Raw genomic sequence first — 22,194 nt, 5'->3', positions numbered from 1 at the left:
ATTTCCATGTCCTCTTCCTTTCCATCACGTCCATCCTCCACTGTCCTGGTCACACATTCATCCAGTGGTGACTCTTTCAGCTTGTCCCACTGTCCTGCTAAGCTTTTCAGCTCATACTGCAGGTTGTCAACTGTTGCCCTGCAATCAAATTTAACCAGGCACTTGCTGAGGTCTTCAGGTGCAGATTTAGGGAGAGCACTGTTTCTGATCAGGGAGAAGTTTTTGGGATCCAGAAATGACAAATCTGCATAAAGAGTGCCATGTGTCAGAAATCTTTGGTGGATGGCCTCAATAGCTGTATCAACAATTTGGTTATGGATCTTTACCTCGTAGGCTCTCTCAGCATGGCTTTCTTCTTCTTCCTCCTTTTCTGTGGCAGTGCAGCCTGCACTTCCATGTCTGTCTCCTCATCTTGCTGCTCGAGTTTTTCATTTGCCCATTTAACAAAGTCATCAGCAGCAGCATTGACAGCCTGGAAATCTCTCGCCATCTTTTTTAGGGCATCTTGTGTTGACACGACCATCCTATGGGCAGAGAGGATGTCCATCCCTTCCGTCTCCAGGTACTTTGACAATGGTGATGTATGCTCAAATATCCTAAGGAATAATTGAGCTGTCAGTATTGTCTCATACCTGAGTAGGCCCTCTTTGTATCCTCTGGCTTTGGTGCGTACATTTCCTTTCACAGTCTTCAGTTCCTGTATGGCTGTGAGTGTGGACAACACATCAATGTACAAACTGTCTTGAGGCTTTCTAAATGATCCAAATACTTTGTTCAGAGCATCGTGCTTAGCCCACCAACGTGTCTCTCCAATTGGAGCAATGTGTCTGTGTCGCTTGTCATCGCTCTCCTTCTCCCAAATGTTCACTCTCTGATATGACTCCCTGATGAACACTGCGGTGTCACTGAGGAGATCAAACAGTGATCCACTCTCTATCACTATTTGAGTAGTATCAGACAGCACGAGATTGAGGACATGTGCATAGCACCATACGTGTACATGGTTGGGGGACTGTGATGCCAGCAGGGCAGAGAAGCCTCTGTACTGCCCCTGCATATTTGAAGCTCAATCTGTAGCATTTCCAATGCACAGACTTGTGTCCAGTTTCAGACGCTCAAGGACCTCTGTTAGCAACTTGACAAAGGACTGACCAGTGGATGCGCTGCACTGAACCACTGCGACAAGCCTCTCATTGACAACATCAGTCACATACCTCAAAATGACTGAGCATTGGTCTTGCGCTGTTATATACTGTGTTGTATCCAGCTGGACAGAAAACATTCCAGCTTTCTGTATTTCAGTGGAGATGTTTTGCTGAATTAAGTTCCGGATGGTATCAATCACAGAGTTGACGGTCGTTTTAGACAGTAGAGAGACGAGGGAACCTCTGCCTTTTGATCCTGGTGACACATGCAATTTTTGCTCTTCTCAATCACATTGCTTAGATGCTCTTTTAAACACACATCATATTTTCCCAATAAAATTACCAGCTCCAAAAAATTTCCATGGTCGATGCTATCGTTGTCCAGGGTATACGCAGCCTCATTCTGCTCCTCTCTGTAGCTTAGGCCCCTCTTTCCTATCACTTTTACGACCTCCACTACCTGTTCCAAAACCTGACGCCTCTTCTTGACCTGATTTCTGTGATCTGTCAGCTGTCTGCCCCCCAGTAGGTTTTTGATGTCAGCTTTTAAGCAGTTTAAAAAATAAGCTTCGGCACAATTTCTGTGTGCCATGCTTTTTTTCATGCTCTTCCGCTCTCTGGTGCCCATGTCTCCAGTCTGACATTCCATTTATGAAAATGGTGGAGTCAGTTGGCTTGCTGAAAGCCAGACATAAAAAAACAAAACAAAGCATGACGTTCATTACAATATGTCAGCCACTTTCTGCTTTTTCCATCTCTACTGGGGAACACCTTCTTCACTACAGGGTTTTTAGCATCCTGTTTGGGGTGATGATTTAAAAACACCTGCATCATAGCAGGCTCAGGACGGGCAAAGTAGTCTTACAGCCTGTTCCTCCCCGTCTCTCTCTTCCACTGCTAACTTAACCTGGCTTGACTAGACATAAGAACAGAGAGAGAGGATTACAATTAATTGGTAGAGTTATTAAAAGTACACTTAGTAAGGATACATTTTGGTTATATAGTCCTGTATTCTTGAAGAGTAGGATTTCTAGATGGACAATGTGCTCCATGTTATAAAAGCTAGTTAACCCTTAGAACGTGGATGTAGAATACTGATAATTCTATAAAGAAATTTTTTTTAAAAATTTTTTTCAATGAAACAGACAGCAGAAAAACTATAATTTACAATTACAAATATACTTTGTTTTAAAGAGCACAAACCCCTCTTTAAGTGTCAAACATTTACCTCTCATTGTTTAGATACTCCCCATTAAAAACAATGAAAAAGAAAACTATACTACCAAATTACTCACAAAAAACGTCCTAATAAAATTATATTCATGTTATTCACTTGCCATAAACAACCAAGTTCATACCAGAGTAGGGTACAAGAGCTACAAAACATAACTTTTTATAGCTGAAAAGTGAGATCTAGTAGATCATCATCACGACTAACGGCTATAAATAGACACCTATAGTCTCGTTGTGAAATAAACACATCATCAGTAATATTACATTATAATAATAACCTGAATTTTTTTTTGAAAAATCAAATTGCATCATTTCAGGTTTTTCTAGTTAATGAGAAGGGCCGTTACTGCATAAGTGAACTCTGATAGCTACAAGGGCACACTGCTAGCTACAAAAAAACAGTGCAAAATAGCTTTTGCTGTGCTATTTGACTTTAGCTGACTGAGTGACCAGTGCAGTAGGTGACAGTCTGACTTTATAATAACGACGACGATTATGTTGTCTTATAATATTCATTAATTTAGGTAAAGCATCATCATCGTTGTTGCATCGTGAGTCCCTCGCTCCCTCCCTCCCTGTTAATCATGTAACTACCCTGCTTACCGCTTCTGTTATACTCTCCTGCTTACTCTGTCCCTCATTGGCTTCACTGTCAGACACCTGCTGCTCCTCTGCCTGACAGGTGTCTCCTCCATGTTCTTCTATGTTCACCTGTTTTTGCCCGTCATCAGGTACTGTAGGTTTGGAAACTGAAGCTACAGTAACCGCACTAAACATGTCAGTAATTTTTGCACATGTTTAGGCAATCACTTCTACATTTACACGAAACAGAGGGGACGGGGTGGAGTCTGTTAAGAGATGTGATTGGGCCAGCCCAGTGTCAGTATGGAAAATGAACCAATTGGCCGCTGTCCCTGCTTTATGGGCCGGTCGTTGGCCAATTTTATGTTTATTAAAAAAAAAAACATATATCGCGGCCCGCCCCCAAGTGCGTCGGCCCACCGGGCATTTGCCTGGTATGCCAGATTACCAGTCCAGGCCTGCTTGTATATCTCCATATTAATAACAGTCTGAGTAATTCTGGGTTTTGAACTGTAAACTGTCAAGTGTTGGCTTTCTAAATATATGTTGGTTATGTGTCTATCAGAATGACTTATGAGCAGCAACCTTTTTATTTTGGGTATGTCATTTATGCACCACTTGCCAAAATGGGGGATGTCTAGTAAGGGGTTAAGTAAGTGCTTGTATAAAATAAGCTTCATGTATCCATTCACATTAGTTATAAATTATTTATAAGTGCCTCAGTGGTAGCACTTTTGATTTGAGAGCTATAGGAGAGGGGGGATTTTCAGTGAATAATGACTTAAAATCAAAATTAGTTAAAGGGGTGGTTGATTATGATTTTAACTTTAGTTAGTGTGTAATGTTACTGTTTGATCATAAACAACATCTGCAAAGTTACGACGCTCAAAGTTGAATGCAAACAGAGATATTTCCCAGCAAGCAATTTTATGTCTATTAGACGTCTAATAGCCGTCAAAACATAGCCCGGCCGTCTAGGCTAAACAAGGCAAAATTTGGGCTGTCAGTGAAAATCTAATAGACGTCTAACCATAACCAAAAAATAGACTAGTCATCAATTAGACGACTATTAGACGACTACATATGTCTAATAGACGGTGAATATCGATCTAGGCTAAAATAAGGCTGAATTTGGGCTGTCGGTGAAAATCTAATAGACGTCTAACCATAACCCAAGAGTAGACTAGTCATCAATTAGACGACTATTAGACAACTACATATTTATTATGTCTAATAGACGGTTAATATGGGTCTAGGCTAAAATAAGGCAAAATTGGGGCTGTCAGTGAAAATCTATAGACGTCTAACTATAACCTAAAAATAGACTATCAATTACACTACTAATGAATGATTACATCTATACATGCAATAGACAACTAAATAATGACTAAAGGATTCTTTTCACTTAAATATAACAGGCTCTCATAAATGACAATCCGTCCAAACAAATTAAATACAAAGGTTTTCTTTAGAAAAAGAACTCAAGATAATGCACAATGATAAAAAAAAAAAAAAAAATTACAAATACAATACAAATAAACATTAAAAGAAAATTACAACGTGTAACAAAAAATATAAAACACTGACAAAAAAAAGTTAAATAAAAAATGTTAACAATATTTTTTTGGTTTATAAAACAAGCTGATTAATTTTCAGTTCCATAAATTCCATGTTTTATGTAAAGCACTTTGAATTACCTTGAACATTGTTGTTGAAATGTGCTATACAAAATAAACTTGCCTTGCCAAATCAAAAACTCATATTTTTATTTCATAATGATCAAAAGATTAAAAGATATACAAGGCTTCCATAACAAATAATAGTAGGGTGCACAGGTTTCATGTTTACCCCCTTGTATTTAGATAATTACAGAGTTTTAGGGCACAAGGAAACACTACAGTACATGTGCATGTACATGTGCAGTACATAACCACGTTTTACTCTGAGTCTGCACTGTTACCCGCTAAAATGTCACATAATGTACATAAATAATAAACACATGTCAAAATGAAAAACACAGATACTTACATGACCAAAAGCAGGAAAGAATTTGCTTTAACATTTGCTGTTGCTTGCTCTCCGTCTCCAACAGTTGTAAAATGCGGAAATGTTTATCGCGAGATCTGGCAACAGTGATCGAGAGTCAACGTTCAAGTCTCGCGTTGCCAGTGGTCATGTCTCAGTAGAGCCACAGTTGCCATCTAGCTGTTGAGAATTGTAAATTTTTATTTAACTTAAAATTAAATACAGAGTCATGTGTGTGGGGTATATAATTATAATTAATATATGGCTTGGCTATACCCTGATATATATATATATATATATGATATCGTAGAATGTAGGATTGTGTGACAGCAAAAATATGTTGTTTCAAATATATACTTGCATATAAATGTATAAATGCAAGTATATCAAGAATCCCACAAGCTTTGTGGTCGAAAATGACTTAACACTATTTTGGTTACACTCATTGCTGGTCTGAATCAGGGCTATAGCCAAGCCGTAAAAAACTAGACTATAAATTGCCTCGATTTCGCCGGGTGGACTAAAAGCAGACTACACATAGCCTATCCAATTCAGAGCTAAATCGTGACTACATACAGACCATGTCATGAAATGCCACTTAAATCTTGTAGAAATCATTGACATTGCGAACATGATGAGATATCAACCATCTCAAGCACTTCCTGTCCAAAAACTACAATAAATCAGGATTGACTATAGGTGGGCTACAAATAGCCGGTCTGACTACGAGCTAAATTGTGGCTACGCACAGCCTACACAATATAACATGTCAAAGATGTGAAACCAAACACCTTGTAATCACTGTTGACTTCACTTACATGATGCAATATCATACAACTCGCAAGTTATTTTGGCAAAAACGACATGTAACCAAAGGAAAGATTATTTTGGCTAAAAGTGGGTTACACATAGCCAGACTATATCGGGTCTATAGTTAACCGAGACGGTGAAATGACGGCTATTGCTTGCTGGGTTTCTTTTAAAGAATTCTCTGTTTAAGGACTACAACCGACAGATGGTAGGAACTACAACGAGCTTCTTCCCTTCTTCCCGGGTTGGTGACATCACTAACCCTAAAATTTATGTAACCCATACATCCCAAGAACACACAACAAAGGGGGTGAGGCCAAATACAGTACATAACACAAATGCAATAGCATGTCATAAAAGCAAGATGCCAACATAATTTTAATTAAACAGTTCCCACATGAGTGATTTATAGATTATCATGACAGAATATGCTAATAAATGACTTTAAGATAGTTAACTCCACATCAGCTACATAAATTCATCAACTAACCATTCAGAAATGTCCTGTTGCATTCTACATGTTGTCATTTCTTCTTGAGTCTCTCCATCATTGTCTTCGGTTTGAACATAAAAGGCTGAACAGTTTCTGACATTTTCAGTGAGTCTTTGTGAGGTAATCGGCATTGCTAACACTTTGTGCCAACATGAAAGCCTGCCCCTCTGCTTATGAGCAGCAGCTCATTTGCATTTAAAGGGACACACAAAAACAGAGCGTTTGTGCTTACCCTCAAAAAGTGGCAATTTTAACATGCTATAAAAATTATCTGTAGGGTATTTTGAGCTAAAACTTCACATACAGACTCTGGGGACATCAGAGACTTATTTTACATCTTGTAAAAATGGCAGTATATCACCCATTTAATAATACATTTCAGCACAATTGTAATAATAGTTTAATGTAAAACTAGCACTTTATTTTACAGTACTATAACAGTAAATTATGCATAATTAAACTATACATGCAGCTAACCCTAAACCAAACTCTATTCCTAACCATAGTACATGTTATTGATATTTCTCAATACTTAAATTTATAATTTTATCTTAATAATTTATGTATAAATACATCTTAAAATAAAGAGTAATCAGACTATTACACTTTTGTATTTCCCTACAACACTATTTATAATTTTAGTGATGATCCTCTATAGAGATGCTTTTTATCCTCTCTCTCTCTCTCTCTCTCTCTCTCTCTCTCTCTCTCTCTATTGTAGATAACTACTGAACTAGTCATTATTGGCCAAATTTTCCTGAGGTAAACATAATGTTAGTTCTTCACAGGTTATTATACAGATGATTTGGATTATGTTTAAGTAGTAATGTACAGTAGAATTAGTAATTATTTCATGAATATTTAAATCTGAGGCATTTTGTAGCTGGTTTAAAATTTAGTAGAAAAAAAATTTAAGCTATTAGTAATGTCATACTCATAACATTAAGTGCAGTTATTACATTTTGCTTTATTGAATTATTATGAGTTGCTTGTGTTCATAATGCATTATGCTCACATATTTATTGAAATGTGTCATTTAAAAACATTCTTCTCACAGATCCATCTTAATGTTCTTTTACATTGATAATCATTCCATCCTGGTGAAGAAGTCAAAGCACAGTCTTCATCATCATTGTTATTATCAGGCTCTCCAGTCGCCCAGAACCTGAAAGAACAGATCAGCATTAGATGTTCAGTGCTGCTTTCTGTGTGATATGATACTGACTGTGAGATATGATCATTTATTTGATAATAATCAATTTAATTCAGTGATTTCTTACCCAGAGGTCATGTTGGTGCCATCAACCCATTTCCATCTACCCTCCACATCACTGTCAGTCAGACCAATCCAGAAACCAAAAAAACGTTTCTTGACAAATTCCTAAGAATAATAACACAGATACATTTCATCATTTACAGGTAGAAGCTAAACACACTTTCACTCTTTCACTCACGTGTTCCTCTCTGTTGTTTATGATGATTAGATCTGCTCCTCTCTCTGTACAGTATCTTCTGCTCTCAGTCCAGTTCCTCTGCTCAGAGGAAATGAAGTAAAGACTGGATTGATAACAAACCCATCCATCTGTAAACACAACCAGTTTTTCAGTCTTTTTAACTTGTCTCATTTATCTGTGAGCTTTAGTGTTAGTGGGTTGTAACTATCTCTTTTGAGATCACTTGGTTTGTTCACATATACACACTGAACTAGGTGTGAAAACACCGTTAAAATAAGTCACGTAACCCTAACACATCACTTAACAAGTTAGTTGTCAGTTGTCAGTTATGAACACAGTCTCAATAGTATTCATAAGGATTGTACCTACACCCCAAATCTAGGAATTCCATAAATTATAATTATCCTTAAAAGAGGAAACAATTGTAATTCCTTTACAATTTACACTGTAAATAGGTATTACATTTTGAATTTATGGTTCACTTTAGACATTGACTATCTATAATAACTTTGCAACTGCAGTGTAATGAATCGTCACTCAGGCTGGGATCCATTTGCATGCTTTTATTAAAGAAGAGAGTGGTATAACAGGCAAGGTCAAACAGGGGCAAACAGGAATGGTAAAGGGCAGGCAGAATCATGGTCAGGATACAGGCAGTAGATCAGGGCAGGCAGATATCCCTCACAGGTCAGGAAACAATACACAGTCCAAAGGTAGGCGGCAGAGAATCGTAAACGGATGGCAAACAGGATCAGTAACAGGCAGACAGTCAGACAGAATAATAATGCTCAGAAACGTACACCGTGGCAATACAAGACTTTGCGATGATGTGGTGTGTATGAGAGTCTTAAATAGTCCAGTTAATGATCTTCAGCTGGGTGTGGTAATTAGTCCAAGGTACGGGCTGATGGGAAATGTAGTGTATGTGTGTAAGTGTTAGTATTCGGGCGAGAGCTCCCTCCGGTGATCAGAGGAGGGAATCACGGAGTTCGTCTCTGTGATAGAGCCCCCAGCCTGCGAGCGCCTCCTGGCGCGAGGAGGTAGCTGTCGCGGGGGTCTCCCACGTGGTCGAGGGGCTGGTCTCTCAGGGTGGTTTAGGTGGAACTCCTCCACAAGGTTGGGGTCTAGGATATCATTCACTCCGATTCATCCAGTCGTTGACAGCAGGTACGTTGGTGGGTTCCCCGGACCAGGGGAATAGCGGAGGCTGAAACCCCAGAATACACTGGAATGGGGTCAATCCGGTTGCTGGTTTGCCGATAGAATTTTGAGCATACTCTGCCAACAGTAGGTATCAGGACCAGTCATTTGGTGGCGGTTGCAGTATGAGCGGAGGAAACGAGTGTGTTCTTGGTATAGGCATTCAATTTGGCCGTTGGACTGTGGGTGGTAGCCGGAGGTGAGACTGACATTGATATTCAAAGCTTGACAGAATGTGGACCAGAGACGTGAAGTGAACTGTGAGCCACGGTCGGACACTATATCTTCTGGTAAACTGTAGATACGGAAGACCCAATTGCACAGGTGTTCTGCTGTCTGCATGGCTGTGGGTAATTTTGGCAGAGGAATGAGGTGGCAGGCTTTGGAAAAAGTGGTCGATGACGATGAGAATGGTGGTAATAGTTGTTGGATGCTGGAAGGTCAGTCACAAAGTCGATTGCAATATGGGACCAGGGGCATTGAGGCAGAGGTAACGGTTGTAGGAGACCAGCAGGCAGTTGATGTGAGGGTTTGTTCATGTTACAGGTGGGGCATTGCCGGTCCCCGACGTCATAGTTCCTCTCTGCTGCTGTGAGTTTTCTGGAATGGTAAGCACATGGATAAAGTTTAGATGGATTAACTTGCCTTTGAGAGAGTACTGCCCCAAGACTGGTACTGGATGCGTCCACTTCAACAATGAACGGGAGTGACGGATCGGGATGATGCAAGATGGGAGCTGTGGTAAAGCGATCTTTGAGTTGTTGGAAAGCCTGGCTGGTAGCAGGGGTCCACCTGAGATGATTGTTTCCTTTCTTTACCATGCTTGTGAGAGGGCAGGCTATGGAGCTGAAATTACGGATGCAGCGTCGGTAGAAATTCGGGAAACCCAGGAAACGCTGCAGTTCTTTGAGGGTAGTGGGTTGTGGCCAGTTGAGAATGGTTGAAACTTTCTTTTCGTCCATTGCTACTCCGTCGGGACTGAATATATAGGCCAGGAACGAGGTAGAGTTCTGATGGAATTCGCATTTCTTAGCCTTGGCATACAACTTGTACTGGATCAAACGTTCAAGGACCTTTCTGACCTGTTCCTCCATGCTCCTCCAAGGTGTCGGAGTAAACCAGGATGTCGTCGATATATACAATTACAAATCTGTTTAGCATGTCTCTGAAGACGTCATTGATGAAGGCCTGGAAGACAGAAGGACTATTGACTAGCCCGAAGGGCATAACAAGATATTTATAGTGTCCAGTTGCAGTTGAGAAGGCAGTTTTCCATTCGTCCCCTTCTCTAATGCAGATCAGATTGTAGGTGCTGCGGAGATCTAGCTTGGTGAAATACTTGGCAGTACAAAGTTGTTCCAATGCTGCTGGAACCAGGGGTAATGGATATCTAAACTTTACAGTAATTTCGTTCAGTCCTCGATAATGGATGCAAGGACGAAGGCCGCCATCCTTCTTGCTCACGAAGAAGAACCCTGCTGAGGCAGGAGAGGTGGAAGGACATATGAAACCTTTAGCCAGTTCCTCCTCTATGTATTTTCTCATAGCCTCCGACTCCGGTTATGATAGCGGGAAGATGCGGCCTTTGGGTGGAGTGGTTCCTGGAATAAGAGCAATGGCACAGTCATATGCACGGTGAGGCGGCAGCTGAGAGACACACACCTTGCTAAAGGCTATGACCAGGTCTCTGTACGCGCTGGGTAGGTTGAAGTCCGAAGTGGGCTCAGTGGATTGTGAGTGAGACAGGCATTTAGTCTGACAGTGTTCATTCCAGTGTGTGATTTGACCTTCTCTCCAGCAGATTTGGGGGTTATGGGTGCGCAGATGATGGAAGAGGTGGAAGTGGGTAGAATGTGGAATTGAATGGTCTCAGTATGGAACAAACCAGTCTGCATGGTGAGTTGTTGTGATATGGCGTTAACACGTCCGGAGCCCAGCGGCCGACTGTCTATTGCTTCCACTGTGATAGAAGAAGAGCATTCAATTAACGGATTTTGGTTTTGTTGAGCATAACTTTCAGACATGAAGTTTCCCGCTGCCCTGGAATCCAGCAATGCAGATGTGGTTAAACATTGATCGTTAAACAGCTGAGTAATGGGCACAGACAAACACATGTCAGAGCTGTAATGAGGGTTAGTATCACTCACCGACCGTGGATTTTCAGGACGAGAACGTACTGGGCAGTTGTTTCTCACATGACTGGGGTTACCACAGTACAAACAGAGACGGTGAGTCAGTCTGCAACTTCTCTCCTCTTCGGGTAAATGGTAGGAATTAATCTGCATGGGTTCTGAATACTCTGGGTCCACGGGAGGAGAGGAATGAATGTTGCGTTTCTGACCAGATTTACGAGAACATTGAGGTTGTTTATTTGAATAGTGAGTTCAATGAATTGGTCTAGACTCCTGCCCTCGTCACGTCAGGTGAGCTCCGCTTGTAATTCATGAGACAATCCTCTACGTAAACATACTTTCAGTGTGTCACTCACCCAATTTGTTTGTGCAGCAAGCGTGCGGAAGGCAGCACTTTTACCAATTCCTCGGTGAGTGTCGTGAGGCGATTGAGCTGATGTTGGTGTGCAGTGAGCTGGCTGGCTTGGGCTGACATGGTTGCACATAGGTGAGAGAAAGCAGATGGATCTTGTGCTGGCGAAGTCTTCTGTAATGAATCGTCACTCAGGCTGGGATCCATTTGCATGCTTTTATTAAAGAAGAGAGTGGTATAACAGGCAGGGGCAAACAGGAATGGTAAGGGACAGGCAGAATTGTGGTCAGGATACAGGCAGTAGATCGGGGCAGGCAGATATCACTCACAGGTCAGGAAACAATACACAGTCCAAAAGTAGGCAGCAGAGAATTGTAAACGGATGGCAAACAGGATCAGTAACAGGCAGACAGTCAGACAGAATAATAACGCTCAGAAATGTACACCGTGGCAATACGAGACTTCAAAATGATGTGGTGTGTATGAGAGTCTTAAATAGTCCAGTTAATGATCTTCAGCTGGGTGTGGTAATTAGCCCAAGGTATGGGCTGAGGGGAAATGTAGTGTATGCATGTAAGTGTCAGTATTCGGGCGAGAGCTCCCTCCGATGGTCAGAGGAGAGAATCACGAAGTTCGTCTCTGTGACATGCAGTCAGTGAACTCTCAGTAGTGTATTAGTAGACTGTTAGAGTAGGGTTAGGGTCTGGATTAGGAGAATAAACTGACATGTAGTTGTAAAGTTACTTGTAGTCAGTGGACTGTAAAAGTGGACAACTGAAATAAAGTGTTACTGAATTTATTTTGTACTATAGACTCTTTCCATGCTGTGAATATGTGCACTAGAATTACACTTGACATTCAAACACCTATGAATACTGACCAGATTATATTCCTGCTCTGTAGAAACTACTAAAATGACAAAAGAAACTCACCCGTTTTACCAAGAAGATCATTTTTCTCCAATTTTAGCTGATCTCTCTCATTGGTCAGATTTTTGTTCTTTATTTTCAGCCCATCTCTCTCTTCTGTGAGGTTGGTGATGTTAGTTAGTAGCTGGTCTCTCTCAATGGTCAGGTTTTTGTTCTTTATTTTCAGCCAATCTCTCTCTTCTGTGAGGTTGGTGATGTTAATTAGTAGCTGGTGTGTCTCTGCTGTGTAGTTTGAGCTCTTTGTATGAATGTGGACACACAGCACTATGACTGCAGTCAGCAGAAGAACACACAGCAGCACCAAACACACTGCAGCTGCCCTGGAGCTTCTGATCTTCACATAATCACTTCCTGAAAATGACAGACATCAAGATAAATGTTTTTTTTTTTTTTTTAAATTCCTAATTGTATGTTTGTGTTTTATAAAATGGCTAGTTACCAGTGATGGGAATAACGGCGTTATAAATAAACGGCGTTACTAACGCAGTTACTTTTTTCAGTAACGAGTAATCAAACGAATTACTTTTCTCCCGTTACAACGCCGTTACCGTTACTGACAAAAAAAATGCCGCGTTACTATAATTGAGCTCACTGAAGCGGTTTTCATCCGAGTAAGCTCTCTCTCAGCCATAGGACCTGCAAAGTTTTTTTCTCTGGTGTGTGCTGCGGTTAGTCATACACAGAGTAGCCTCTTTCTTTTCGTTTTTAATAACTTCATTTTCGTTAAAGTAGATATTTCAAGCATTCTATAGATATATTTCTCAGGTCTGCGAGGCAAGCAGCCTCTGAGTTTCGGTTCATTTAGCCTATGAGACGCGCTCCAGTTCACGCGCCAGTGATCGCGCCCGCGCCTCCATGTCATGATTTTAGTGTCTGCTATATTTGCTTGTTATATATTAAATCAAAGCAATTGGTAGATGAAACATTGATTAAAATTAAGATACAATTTTTACAAAACGAAATTCACTTTAAAGAAAGGCTATACAAAGCAAAACTTAATGATGTGGTCAAAATCTTATCTGACCCACTCCATGTCTCCCGATATATGTGCGCATCTTATGATGCATCTTACTCATGCTGTTCACTAACTTTTCATAATCGAATAAATGAATTTAAAACCTAACATAGGACTATTTAAACATAAATATGAAACTACGTTTTCTTTAATGGCTACCAACACAGTACAGAGAAATTTCATGTCGTGAGCAAGAGCGGATCATGAGTCAGGAGTCGCATCAAGAATAATTTATTCTTAGACTTACATGTAATATTGGGGGCATTCAATTTATTTGGCATATTTTTATTTTTATTTTATTTTTTTAAAGTAACGCAATAGTTACTTTCCCTGGTAATTAGTTACTTTTATAATGATGTAACTCAGTTACTAACTCCGTTACTATTTGTGAGAAGTAACTAGTAACTATAACTAATTACTTTTTTAAAGCAACGTGACCAACACTGCTAGTTACTGTCCTTGATTCTGCTATTACCGCTTCATCCAATGGTTCTGTGTATCACTACACAACACCCTTAGCAACCTCTCTTAGCGATGTAAACTGTATGTTCCCAATTTATATTGTTCATTGATGTTTAATGTATTATGTATAAGAGTATTGTGAGAAAGAGATCGAGTGAGCAACTTCATTACCTGCATTCCGATTCAGCATTTTCTTTCAGGTCAGTCCTATGTTCTTAATAAAAAATCTGTTTAAATGTCCAATGTATTATCTTGTTCTTTGAACAGTTAAGGGTTTTTCCTGTGACTGACAGTGCTAGTCAAAGCATCTTGTTCCATGTTCAATCTTTTCAATGTAAGTCTTCGCTACTGTGATGGAACTTTTAAATTAATCATAACTAACATTTCTTTTTCTTGCAGGAATAACATTTATATGCTTTTGAAACCCAAATGTCCTCAAACTTTGGGCCTAAATCAGTGTGTGTCTGAATCATGTCCAAATATAAGAAAAGGAGAAATTAAACTTAGGGACAGCTAGACAACTAAATCTAAATATAATATAATACTCATGATATTGAGTAACCAATAAACTAATAAACACATGATTTGAGCAGATCTTGCTTTAACTAGTAACATGAGGGTTTGACATATGAGGAACAAATCATATTGTAGAATGCTTTGCCATGCTCCTATCCTATATAAACTGTTGTATTCTTCTTGCTGGTGGGATTCTCTGTGATTGATACGAGGTCCTCCGGCTGTAAAGCATATTATAGTATATAATAAAGCATATTCTAAGGCATAGTCTAGAGTCTGTCTGGTTATTGCTGTGCAGTAAGTTAGGGAACACTAATGTATTGATTTTACTTTCGGCCATCCAAGGACACTAAGTAAAATTGGGATTGGTACTACGGTCACCATTGATTAACCTTGTTGCAGATGTCGTTACTGTCTCACTGGATGGAAACTCTGAACGTAGTGTTTGTTAATGTCTCTTTCCTCACAGGATGGAGGCTCAGAATGTGGTGATCTGTTGTTGTCTCTGTTGATGAAACTCAGAATGTTATGGTTTATCTGTTACAGTCTCACCTTCGCAGGCTAGAGATTCAGAACGGTGAATCTGTTATGTCTCATCCAATGGGAGACTCAGAACGAGGAGTGTCTGTTGAAAGGGTACCTTTATCCCTTTCCGATGAGGAGGAGATTGCAATTTGGCACTTCTCCATTCCAGTGCTGTGATTGGCTGCTGTCATCAGAGGACACACACAGTGTGGCCCACCATTCTTTCCCCTGTGGAACTCATTTTCACAAAGTCTCTAGATGGTTGAAGGGCAGAAACTGCATGTGGACCAATGAGAAGTCCTGTCCTTCCTGGTACAAGAGGTCTTCTTCTTGCCCTCTAATAGGTGTCTAGATTTTGTCCTGACATCTTTATCTGATGGCGTTGGACAGTTTGTTTGTGTTATTCCACCCAGATCCAATCAAAATGTAACAAACCTTTGTCTGCTGTTACAGACAGAGAGGGGCCCCGGCCGTAAACTGGGCCCTGGAATGTGTTGTTCCCTACACTAGAAACCTTATTCCCAAGTGATAGTGTTCAAAAGGGTCAAGACGTTACCAACTCAGCCGACATCGATTAGGAGACGTGTATAAATTATTAAAACATCGATTAGGAGACGACCCAGGTAAACTTAAGTCAGGTGTGTAGGGGAAAAATATCTTCCACACTACTGACTGACACACTCATAAAGACAGTCTTTGCCGCCTAATGGTGTAATAATGTAATAATGGCGTAATAACTTCTGTTGCTGTTCATGGTCAGGGACTATTTTTTTTCGGTGGAAGGAAGACTTTTAGTGAAAGTTTACTTCATGAAAGTTTCATTGATACATAGCACAGCCTCTCGTACCTTATTGCTTACATATGTGTACCTGTATGGTTTCCCTGTGTTTATATTGCCATAAACAAGCTGAGGCATTTTTGTTCACCTGGTCATGGAAATGATAGAAGCTATATGTGTTTCTACTCTGTAGTCCTCTGCTATTTGAGACTCTACTTTTAGAAGTTGAGGCCAATAAGTGGAAAAGTACATCACAGTACAAGAGCATGTGACATCCTGTCTGTGAAAATTAATCTTTTCTAACAAGATTCTGTCCAAATGTAAACCTATTAAACGAAAGGAAAAACAATGGTTTATAAATGAGTATTTTTTCGAGATATTTTAATGTTTGCTGCATGGTTAAAAATACCGACGCTATTCACGAGAGAAAAAAAGAAAAGTCGCATAGGCCTATACGTCGCATTTTTATTATTACATTCAGAAATAATGTTAATAAAGTTATCGGTAAATAAAGTAAAATGTTTACAAATAGCCTAGCCTACATAGCTGTTACAACAGAGATGGCACGGAGGCAGATTTAAAAGCAAACAGTGATGTTTATTGATATTGTCGTGGCAGCTTTGATGTTTCTTTGTCCCTTCAGATCTGGTCTCGAAGAAAAACTCGCAGAGTCGAAGTTTCAGGTCTCAGAAGTATTTAACTTTATTGTCAAGCAACAAAGTGAGATGCCAGCTCCGCATCTCAGGCTCCCTTAGCCGGGGCACAGTTTTATACATTTTTCTTATCTCTTAAAAACACACCAAAGTAACATCATTGGCTGGTAATATTCACCCTAACAGTTATTTTCCATGATATCATCTACGGGGGCTCTTCTCCCACACCTCCTTCCCATGTACTCCCCGACCTTTCTGCCATAGTCATTGCAGGTGTTTCTTATGTAAGAGAATTTTCTTAGTAAGGGTGACCAGCTTCCAGCTACTGTACATCTTTTGACTTCATTTCTCATGGGCCTTCTGCCAATTTGATGGTCAACCCTTTTCCCATTGGCCAAATGAAACATTGTATCAAAACAGTCAACACTCCCCAGAGGCAAGAAGTCTTCACGTGACACCCATAATAATGGTCTTGTTCATTTCGCAGCCACCTGTTGTCTGGTGGAAAATTACCAACAAAATATGCTCAAGTAAACTTGTTTGACCCTTACAGTTACAAAGGCCAAGAGGGCCTCACAACACTTCTAGCTTTTATAGTAAGCAAACAAATTCTACAATTGTTTTCCATTGCATGGATAAAATACTCCATCAATATCAGCAGAGATGCAGGTGAGTATATAGAGATGATAATAGTTGTCAGAGAAGCAGATAGGTAATACTGTCCTTTTGATGATTGTAGGAATGGAGTATGGAGTTGACGCTGGAGACTGGAGACAGGGAACACTCACACACAGATGGGATTGCACACAAGGAACACAGGAGACGCCGTAGACAGGTAAGTAGAGAGCTGGAGTCCTTGAGGTAAGCATTCAGGTAAGTGAAGTGCAAACAAGACCGGACAGTGAGTGTGTGTGAGTGAGTGTGAGTCTTTTATGGTGCGGGTGATTGCAGTGCTGATGATGTGCAGGTGGCGGTGATTAGTATTCCGGTGATTGAGTGCGCTGGTATTGGTGGATGGTGGAACCTGACGTGTTTGTGACAATAGCTTTGTTTATAATGTTTGCAAACATAAATTATGAACAAAACAGTCCTATTTTATTTTACCTACCCACTTAGCTTATGTACTCCACAACAAAACCTCTAAAGTTAACAGCCTGTTCAGGCTTTATAAACGTCAAGCTAAAACAAATACAATTTTTTTTTTTTTTTTAACGCCATTCCAGCTTCTATTGCTATATTTAAGACAAGAAACAGGTTTATTTATTGGAAATAAAACTAAATAAGATGCAAAACTAATTAATTTAAAGTGAACCTGTAGGCTACCTTTCTCATTCGGCACAAATCAAACTGTTTTCATTTTCGAGACAAATGCTAAACTATTACTTATTACATGACCTTTGTACTTCACTCGCATTATCAACGTAAAACATCATCCTTCACATATAACAGCACAGTCATGCGGTGGTCATGGGTGGTAAACAGCAGATTGTATTACAGAATTGAATTGAGCAGGCTGCGATATCAAGTAACAATGCAGTTTTTCATATCAGTTTTTTTTTGTCCTTCTAAGACAGTAAACTGTCTCCGTAATTTATGGTCATACAGGTAAAAGCAAGACATAATTCATACATTTACAAAAGATACTCAAATATAGAAAACAAGCAGAATGTCTGTTTCCTTTCCTAGATCTCTGGACTGCGCCACAATGAACCACTTTCGTTTTGTTAATCTGTACACCTATTTTTTTAAGCCTATAGGCCTAAATATTCCCTTTTATTTTATATGTGTTATGTAGGTAGGCCTGGTTTTCTCTGTTCACAGAAGTGCTGCATTTGATGTTGAAAATTTTACTGTCCTGCAATTTCTGCTGGTTTCAAAATGCACAACCAGCTGCATATTACTTGGCATTCATTTTCACTTAAATGTAGGCCTATTACTTGACGGTTGATGACATATATCATCGGAAAAACTAATGCCAGGGCATTGCCATTGTGACTTACCTAACCTATGATGACTTGACAGCTGAGCCTGAGCGTGGGCATTTCACTCACGATGGATGCATCAGCGTCACATTTGCATAGGCTGTACTATTTGAATTCGTGATTGTTTGAGTGCCAAATCAAAATATTAAATGGAATGATAAAATAACGTTATTAACCGGTTAATGGCCATTTCAAATTAACATTTCTCTTCAGAACGATTAAAATTGTTTTTGTTTCCGTTTCTGGTTACGTTCTGGTCAAAATTGCGTTTTCGTTCTTTGAACCGGTTCAGAACCATAACTAACAACACCATGCCTGTAAAGTCAAGCCTGTGGTTTCTGTTTCTACACCAACACAAAGATAGAGCAGCATTCTCATGAACATTATTATGAAGACCTCAGGTATGGTGTACGTTTTAGGACATCCTCAGACTTCAGTCATATTATGAAAAGGCATCATGCCTCAGATTAAAACGCTTCAGTCATTGGACAAAAATGGCATCATGCCTTAGACTGTAAGGCTTCAAGTCTCAGGAAAAACAACGTCATTCATAGGACGAAATGGACTGACCATCCTAACTGAAACACAGGCTGAGTAAACATTTTAGTCAGTTTTTTCTCTCTCTCCAAAATCATATATAAATGGCTAGTTATTGATGGATCCGAGATGGTCAATATTCATATTCATGCATTTTTTATTAATATTTATTTTTAATCATTTATGGCTTATGATTTATCAGTTTCACTTTTGATTTCCTATATTTATGTACTCATACTTTATATATTAATTCTTATCATATTTTCAAGGATTTACTTGTTACTGTACCTTTATGGTTATTTTATATTTGAGAGTATGATTGTTATGTTCAGTTGTTCTTCAAGTGTTCCAGTGTGACAGGTCACGCTGACACGTTTGTGGTTAGACTTTGGACGCCTGCCAAGTACTGCAGAAGTAATGTTTTTTCAGAATTAATGTATGCTTACATTTAATAGTGCAAGATTTGCAAAACTCCCTAAGGGGGTCAAAACAACTCATATCTATTTTTGACACTGGACCAAAAACCATTAACCTTTTCTTTTAATATAAAAACATCCGTTTGTGTGGGATGTAAATTTCCCTATATGCTCATGGTATAAAGCTGACCGAGTCATTGATAATTCAGCTTTTTCTCTCCTTTGCTCTCCTTGGCTTCTGCTTTTTTGTCTCTTATCTGCAAATGTCTTAATTATTGCTCTTTTTGATTTTCATTTATTAGATACAATACTCTGGATTTTACAATACTCTAAATTTATTATTAACTATTGACTGCTTCTTTATGGTTGTTATTTTACCTTTTGGTTTTATTAAGTATTTTCATTATCGATTAAAGTTTGCGTGTGAGGCTAAATTTAATTGTAATGAATAAATAATCTTTCATCAACTTTATCTACTGCCTGGATCTCATTTTCCCAAGTTTTTGCATCAGTTATTAAATCCTACAATTGCATCCGAAGAACACAAAGCTGAACCAAACACACTGTAGCTTCTTCTGATCTTCACACAATCACTTCTGAACAGCACAGGTCTGACATTAGATGACTGAACATGTGCAGACTCTGATGATTTGATCAAAGTAATGAATGTGATTACCTGTACGCTGAAGTGGTTGGTGTGTGTTTGTCTCTGTCCTGAAGTCATGATCTCTCACACATTCTGCACTCTCATAGATTTCTACTATCATCTCCATTCTGTCTGTGTTCATTCCCTCAGACTCAGTCCTGATCACATCTTCATAAATACCATCAGCCATTTCTGCTCTTTAACCTTCAAACATTAAATGATCTTGTTCGTTGTAGATGTAGTCAGCACTCGTTTTCTATTTAAAGCTAGTGGCAAAAAAACTTGTGGTCAATGTGTGAAAACAAAAACATGACATCAGACTCTTAAAGTTGACATGAAACAGAAGAAAGTCTTTTTCTTCCTTTTTGTGATGTATATTTGAGTAAAACTCGCCTATTGCTGTGATGTCATGTGATTGACAGGTTGTCCCACTCAGTAAACACGTCATCAGAGAAGAGAAGAGAAGAGAAGAGAAGAGAAGAGAAGTCATTGAAAGAGGGAGGGGAAGTTATTTTAATTAAAGATTATGGGGGCACAAGAATATTAAATATTACATAAAAAATAAGAATTGTTGATTTTACTTTCATAGTGACTTGTTAATTGTTGTAGAAAAGGTCTTTATTCCTTCAGTGGTGAGAATATAATGAAACAAACACTCAGGAAATGTCTGTGTTAATTTTATTCATGCAAGAAGGTTGTTTAATGCAGATTTCTACACAGTTCTAGAGAGAAGAACACCCTCACCCAGAGCGACTGTCTTATATACGCCTCTTATTGTTCCTTGTTACCCCCAAACCAATCAGAACACGTTACCATATTAGGATCATAAAAACTGAAAAAAAGAGAGGGGTCTAAAACTGAGCAGATGCCCTATTGAAGTCCAAGCTGTCAAGACAAACACATTTGCACCTTTGCCTCACTTCCTTTGTTAGTTTCAGAAGTGTTTCTTAAAAGAGAACAGCATTAGCAGTAATTTTCCACTGAACAATTGGAAAATGCATACTGCACACAAACATATCAACCTCACTCATGCTTTCCTGAATTTTTTTTGTGTGTGTGTGTGTGTGTTGGGAAATCGTGAAATCTGGGGTAAAGCAACAAAGAAGCAAAACAAACCAATTTAGTAACACAGAACGGAAGAAAAGAAAAGAAACTTTTGAACAGGATGAAGATGTCCAAATTGTTCTTATTTTGTTGAAATATATATATATATATATATTTTAGTACTGCCCTTTGGAAGCACAAATTAAGTACAATATTCCTTGATCTTCAAATTCAAAAAGTTTTCACCCTCCTGCTCTTAATGCATCATGTTTCCTTCTGGAGCATCAGTGAATGTTTGAATGCTCACATTCGATGGCGTGTGGCACTTTGGAGAGGTGTTCTCCTCACGGATGAATCCGGTTTTCACTGTACAGAGCAGATGGCAGACTGTGTGTATGGCGTTGTGTGGGTGAGCGGTTTGCTGATGTCAGCGTTGTGGATCTAGTGCCCCATGGTGGCAGTGGGGTTATGGTATGGGCAGGCGTATGTTATGGACAACGAACACAGGTGCATTTTATTGATGTCATTTTGAATGCACAGAGATACCGTGACGAGATCCTGAGGCCCATTGTTGTGCCGTTCATCCACGACCATCACCTCATGTTGCAGCATGATAATGCACGGCCCCATGTTGCAAGGATCTGTACACAATTCCTGGAAGCTGAAAACATCCCAGTTCTTGCATGGCCAGCATACTCACCGGACATGTCACCCATTGAGCATGTTTGGGATGCTCTGGATCAGCGTATATGACAGCATGTTCCAGTTCCTGCCAATATCCAGCAACTTCACACAGCCATTGAAGAGGAGTGGACCAACATTCCACAGGCCACAATCAACAACCTGATCAACTCTATGCCAACCCAGGTGAAAAAAAAAGTACATTGCTATAATATACTTAAAGTGCTCTATTTGCGTGCACTAATTTTGTACTTAATATACTAAAAATTCTTCTTTAGCACTTCTTAAGATCATCTTAAGAACATCTAAGTGTACTCAACTGTGCTATTTTGAGACTGCATGAAATATGAACTTAAATGTGTTTTTAATATACTATCTCTGTATTTAAAAAATGTATTTAGATACCACTTATAGTACATTTGAACCCATACTGTGCTTTGATCTTAAGTAGAATTAAAGAAGAATTTTTAGTATATTAAGTACACTGTAGAAGTAGGGCTGTGACGGTATGGGATTTTTCTTACCGCGGTGAAGACGCAACATATCAACGCGGTTTGGCGGTTAATCGCAACCCCCCTCCCCCG

The 22,194-nt window shown here is 39.3% G+C and overlaps 1 protein-coding gene across 1 annotated transcript; it reads right to left on the bottom strand.

Moving 5' to 3' along the window:
• Positions 1-7,107: 7,107 nt before the first annotated feature.
• LOC125253089 (CD209 antigen-like protein C) lies at positions 7,108-20,231 on the bottom strand. Its single transcript, XM_048166869.1, has 5 exons — positions 19,916-20,231; positions 12,359-12,706; positions 7,743-7,870; positions 7,569-7,669; positions 7,108-7,453 (listed from the first exon to the last, which is right to left on the bottom strand). Exons 1-5 carry the CDS (start codon positions 20,073-20,075, stop codon positions 7,321-7,323), a joined length of 870 nt encoding a protein of 289 aa, XP_048022826.1. The 5' UTR covers positions 20,076-20,231; the 3' UTR covers positions 7,108-7,320.
• Positions 20,232-22,194: the final 1,963 nt, after the last annotated feature.

Source organism: Megalobrama amblycephala, linkage group LG2 (assembly GCF_018812025.1).
Source record: "Megalobrama amblycephala isolate DHTTF-2021 linkage group LG2, ASM1881202v1, whole genome shotgun sequence".
Lineage (NCBI taxonomy): Eukaryota > Metazoa > Chordata > Actinopteri > Cypriniformes > Xenocyprididae > Megalobrama > Megalobrama amblycephala.
The sequence above is the reverse complement of the archived record's forward strand: the minus strand, read 5'-3'. Positions and strand labels throughout refer to the sequence as shown.